Below are 5,654 nucleotides of genomic sequence, written 5' to 3'. Positions count from 1 at the left end.
ACTTGTTTTCCAAAACTGTTTTCAAAGCAAAAAAAAAAATCTGTTTTCTAAATTTTTTTTTTTTGAACCATGTTTTCTAAAATTTTTTCAAAATAAATAAATAAATATGTTTATTTCAAAGAGGGGAAACCCGAAACATAAAAAATAAAAATAAAAATGTTTTCAAAGTTTTTTTTTTAATAAAATGTTTTCAAAAGTGTTTTTCTATATACAAAATATGTTTTTCAAAAAATGCTTTCTTCAAAAAGACACATGTTTTTCCCATAACTTAAAAAAAAAAAAAAAAAAAAAAAAAAAAGTGTGTTTCTAAAATAATAAAAGTTAACGTTGTAACTTATTATTTTCAAGCCTTTTTCTTAGAATAGTCATAGTTTAAGGATTTGTATTCAAGGCTCATTCCCTTGAGTCTTTGAACACCCAATAAGCTTACATTGTCCCTAACATTTCTTGGCACTAATAAGTTTTTTGTCATCTTTTTGCATGATTAAAATGAGAAAATGGTGGATGACAACAAGGTGCTACTTTTCCAACCGTCCTTTTTTTTTTTTTTTTTTGGTTGTGTTTGTTTTTGTATAGTATTTAGTACTCACATGCTAGCTATATAGTAAATAAATACTCACATACTATTGTAAAGTATATTTGTATTCTCTCTCACATGTTACCTATGTGTATCTCACATGTTTTGATTGTGTATATTTTGTTGGAGTTAATATTTACATGGTAGCTATATGTAAATATTTACTCACATGTGTGTATATATATTGTTTGCAAAAACCATTTAAAAAAAATGTATATATATATATATATCAAAATGCCAAGTATTCTATTTTTTCATAAAAAGCTAATGTTTAGAATAAATTAAAATGAGGTACTATCTTTGAATAGGTGTTGTGAGGTACGTAATACCTTCCTTACACGTAAACAAACTTCTAAGTCCAAGATCTTTAATTCTAAGACTTTTTGATTTACCTTAATTAACGAATCCTTAAACTTTGGTTTAGTTAATTAGGTAATTTAAAATAAATTAGACATCTAGGTGACCAATCACACCTAATACAAAACTATTAGTTAGACTTAGTGGTGACTCTTAAAATAATAATAAGAAAAAGGGATTCACATACACACACTCCACCCTAGATACACAAGCACACAAGAGTCACGCCACCAAAGACCCAATGTGATAATAAACCCAAGGAAAAATTTAGGAGGGCATCCACAACTGGAAATTATCTAGTAAGACTAAAAGCACACCAAAATTGACAACCAATTTCACACTTGTCTAAGGTGACAAGTTGTTCAACAAGTGTGAAATCTATTGTGAAAATTGTTGTGTAGCATTACTCCAACAGCACTTCAACTTGCACAGTGCCCCAGTAGCAGACAAGTGTTTTCATCAGTCAATACTATCTTTCATTTAGTTGAGAGAGAAGGTAAAGGAAGGAGGGAGATGCTACAGCAAACAAAACATTTACATAATACTGTAGCGTTAACAATCAGCAATCAGATTACATGGGAAAGACAGGATAGAGGTGACAGACCTAAGAAAACTGGAACCGTCTACAACGATATATCTTGCCTACTACATTGTATTTCCATTACAGCAAATCTTGAATATTTAGATTCATACATATAAAGGAAGCAGAGGGCCCAATTTTGAGACCCACTCATGGCTTACACCCATTCATATGCTTCACTAGAATATTATATCCATCACTGCAGCAGCATTGCGCTAATTACGGTTTTTGCACTTCTCCATTGCCCTTGGGGCTGCAAAAAGCAGATAGAAAAATAGAAAAATATTAGTGAGGTCTGCTCCAACGTCCACTGGTATTATTAGATAGTGATTTCATCTAGTAAACAAAAGCAAAAGGGATATTATTATTTCAAATCTGCACAAACTATATAATTGACACATTTGTAGCAGTAGCACACACCAAGCCCAATAGCCTCTGAACTCTTCATGATCCTCAGCCTCTTACAAGACTCGGTGAACATTCTGCAAAAAACGATAACAATATTGGGATGAGTTCTCTTTCACTTTGTCTATTCTTGTTCATGTTTGGTGAGATAAGGAGATCTTCACTGTGAAAGTCAACAAAAAATAAAAAATAAAAAAGACAGTTCTAGTCAGAATAACATTCAGGTCAAGTCAGGTCATATGTTAAAGAACCACCATTCACAATCTCAGTTTGGAAATTTCAAACCTGCAATTTGCCAAGTCATCTCAAATATTGAAGGGGTGAAATGTTGGAGTTTTGATGAAAGATGTGGAAAGGGAATAAGATAAATTCTGATAATGTCAATCTTCTGAAGTAGCAAAAAAAAGAAAAAAACAAAAACAAAATAACACTGCCTGGAAAGATATCCGGATTAATTTGATGATTCCTTGGTCTGTAAAGAGGATCTCCTCACTCTTTTGTGGCAGAGTGAAGATGCGGGATCAAACCCCAGAAGTATACCCACCACAAGGGTGGAGATGCCATTAGCCAATGAGGCTCCTCCTCTGTTTATTAAATACGATGCAAAATGCATCAAGATGTTTTTGTAATTCCTTTATCTGGGGTATGCTACTCTTAGTCTTAAAATAAGAAAATTTTAAGCATTATCAATTTCATATAACATGGACATCCCTCTAGAAATTTGATATCAGCTTTGAGTATATACTTACTCCCATGGAACATCACCAACTAGCATCCAATCACCATCCTTATCTTCATAGGTGAGTACATATTCAGAACCACTGAGGAGATCCATTAACCGACTCTCGTTCAATCCATCTCTGCTTGGAACTCCATGAGAGCTACACTGACCTGAACCACCCATTCATAAACAAACTTTAAACTCCCTTCAAAGAGGGAATGTTTGTGCACGTGCATATGTTGTCATCCTGATTTTGTTTTATATATTTCATGTGTTTGCAAGAGCATGTATGTGTATATGTATGATATGACTATATTACTAAAAGAATCACCCAAGTGCTACTTGATGCAATGTCCAGATCAGTGAAACTCATTTCTTAGCTAATATCTCCGTTTTTCAGTTAAGTCAACCAACTAGTTCATCAATTTTCCACAACTAGAGGAAAGCTATTATGGTGATGTCATCCGTAAATTAAGATAGAGCATTCAACAACACATGAAAATTGACTTTTTCTACTGTGGTCCTAACAAAATCTTTATCAATTGTGCGTTTGGTGGCTTCATATGAGAGCTCTTGCTTTTAGAATGCAAAAACTCACCTCACCATCACATTATTCTGGATTTACTATAAGGTATCCACAAACCATTACTGGCAAGTTTGTCTAAATACTATGTAAGGCACATATTGCCCGATTTTAAGATTCTGGTTAGAAGAAGATGCTAACATCTGACTAGAAGAATTGTCTGATTAGAACAATTAGCATCTTTTATTTATTTATTTATTTTTTTTAAAATTCCAACCACCAAAAACAATTTTTAGAAGTATGGATCGCATGAACCATTACTTACCAATTGTAAAGCAGCTGAACATCTTTTCCAGTGCTGAAGAGAGCTCCATATAGCTGCCATAGGTTTTGAGATCAACTTTCCTCAGGTATGGAGCACCATCCATGCTGACCTTGACATAAAGACATCCAGATCCTGACTTGCCCTCCGCATCATCATCATTCTTTGGAGAATGAGTAGCCATTGAATTCTTCCGGAATGAACGAATTGGTGGCCATCCCACAACCTGTGCCCTGTCACACGCAAAACACACACACTTAAAAGTTTTTATTCTGAAATTCTTAACAAGGTGTCATAATCAACTTCTTAGCTAAGGCAATTAAGATTATATAACGAACAGATAGACTCAATTTCCTTTGTGAAGACTTAGCTGATAGATTTAGAAACAAATCTCTCCATAATCCAAAATTATAGGTATGGCAACTCTTATTTGCTTTATATTAAGAGAAACTGTGAAACACAAGCACTGGGGGAGGGGTCGTTAGGCCAAACTTATGCTTATGCAAAGCCCCAAAGACATCACCACCAAAAAAAAAAAAAAGAGTAAGATAAACAACTAAAAGAAGTTCAACATGCACACCCCAATCCAGTTGCAAAAGACAGAGCATGTAAACAACAAAATTGTATAGTACTGAAGATAACTCTAAAATCAACCATTAAAAAATTCTTCTAGTCTCAGATTGGTTACAGATATAAGTTTGAAGAAAACTGAAATTCTAGGACATAATAATAAGACAAAAACTCTCCACCCTATTTAACTTCATCAAATTTGGTGTCATTATTATTATTATTATTTTTCTTTTTTAAAGTGCAACCGAAACAAAAAGAAATATAGAACTCAGTTAACAACGAATTAGTTTCTTTTCTTTTTCAACGTTTCTAAGCAAGTAAAAATGGACAACTAAGGGGAAAAATCACCAATAATATTGCAAGTAAAATCAACAAACATGCTAACTGGAGTAAATGATACCAATTACCAAGCAATCTAAAAGATACTACAATAATGAGAATTCAACTACAATAGTAAATATTTTTCCTCTGTAATTTTCGAAACAAGAAAGAAAGATATTTACTTTGCTGCAGGAGCAGAAAGCTGAGGCTTCTTTTCCTGCAATGGCTTAGGTGACGGAGGAGGAACAACACCATCTTTCAGAACTGGACTACCCAAACCCGTATTCTGATTATTACATTCACACCCACCACCATTAACGCTTCTAGGAGAGAACAAGTTCCCACCTTTACCCAACTCAGCCTCAGATCCACCATTCCCAGAAAAAACCCACTTCCCAGAGCCTCCATCAATGGCATCAGAGAAGCCCCTCTTGGCCCCAGACACCACCAACAAGCTCTTCAGCACCCCAACCCCATTATCTCTCTCAGGTGACTCAGACCCCGGCAGGCCTAGTCTCAGTTCAGTGGCCTTGAGGTTGAGATTTAAACCTCCACTTGAGGACCTCTCAGAGCCTTCCATTGAAGGAACAGCCTCTGAGGATAAGCCTATGTAATCATGCTCTAATGGCACAGACATCAAAGCCTTAACAAAAGCTTTAGTTTCAGTAACAACACCCCAATAAAAAAACAAAAACGCAACTGGGTTTCAAGCAGAAGAAAAAGGAGAAGCTGTTTTTAGAGCAGAAACTCAATGATATAATAATAGAAGAGAGTAAAAAATAAAGCTTATGGGTTTGGTTTGATGATTATCATGAACATGAACAAACAGAAGCTTCTTTGGGCTTTTGCTACTCCCTCTTTTGTTTCTATATACCTCTCTCTGTACACTGACCAAGAAATGTTTTTTAAAAGAGAAAAAGAAAAGGAGAGTAAAAATATAACTGATTTGCTTTTTAAAGTGTTTTTTTTTAAAAAAATAAATGTGTTTTTTAGAATATTTTAATAAGTGTGTGATTCTTTTTAGGATGGCTGAATGTTTAATAATTTTAATAAATCTTTTTGTGGGCAAAAACTCCGACAAGTCACAGAAAGTCCCCGGCAAACCTTTCCAATAATACCCCTTCTTTAATCCCAAATTAAATATATCATACAGTATTTTCACTATTTTGTTATCTTAACAAAGATAAATGTCAATTTAATCGTTAAGCTTTGGATTTGAACAATTTTCGATCCCTTAAATATTTGGTTATCTTAAGTAAGATGTTTAAGAGGAATATG

General features: G+C 34.0%; 1 protein-coding gene across 1 annotated transcript; it reads right to left on the bottom strand.

The window, feature by feature from the left end:
- Positions 1-1,451: 1,451 nt before the first annotated feature.
- LOC126713750 (auxin-responsive protein IAA27) lies at positions 1,452-5,264 on the bottom strand. Its single transcript, XM_050413606.1, has 5 exons — positions 4,559-5,264; positions 3,489-3,718; positions 2,669-2,810; positions 1,935-1,996; positions 1,452-1,767 (listed from the first exon to the last, which is right to left on the bottom strand). Exons 1-5 carry the CDS (start codon positions 5,011-5,013, stop codon positions 1,730-1,732), a joined length of 927 nt encoding a protein of 308 aa, XP_050269563.1. The 5' UTR covers positions 5,014-5,264; the 3' UTR covers positions 1,452-1,729.
- Positions 5,265-5,654: the final 390 nt, after the last annotated feature.

This window comes from Quercus robur, chromosome 2 (assembly GCF_932294415.1).
Source record: "Quercus robur chromosome 2, dhQueRobu3.1, whole genome shotgun sequence".
Lineage (NCBI taxonomy): Eukaryota > Viridiplantae > Streptophyta > Magnoliopsida > Fagales > Fagaceae > Quercus > Quercus robur.
Note: the sequence above shows the minus strand (reverse complement) of the source record. Positions and strands in the feature narration are given on the sequence as shown.

What these genes read in the sequence shown, in the direction of transcription:
- LOC126713750 (XM_050413606.1), bottom strand. Translation starts at nt 5,013, where the DNA reads ATGTCTGTGCCATTAGAGCATGATTACATAGGCTTATCCTCAGAGGCT. An exon ending in GTTGGTGATGTTCCATGGGA is followed by an intron (nt 1,997 to 2,668) that starts GTAAGTATATAC and finishes CGTTTTTTGCAG; the next exon opens with AATGTTCACCGAGTCTTGTA. An exon ending in TTCAGAGGCTATTGGGCTTG is followed by an intron (nt 1,768 to 1,934) that starts GTGTGTGCTACT and finishes TGCTTTTTGCAG; the next exon opens with CCCCAAGGGCAATGGAGAAG.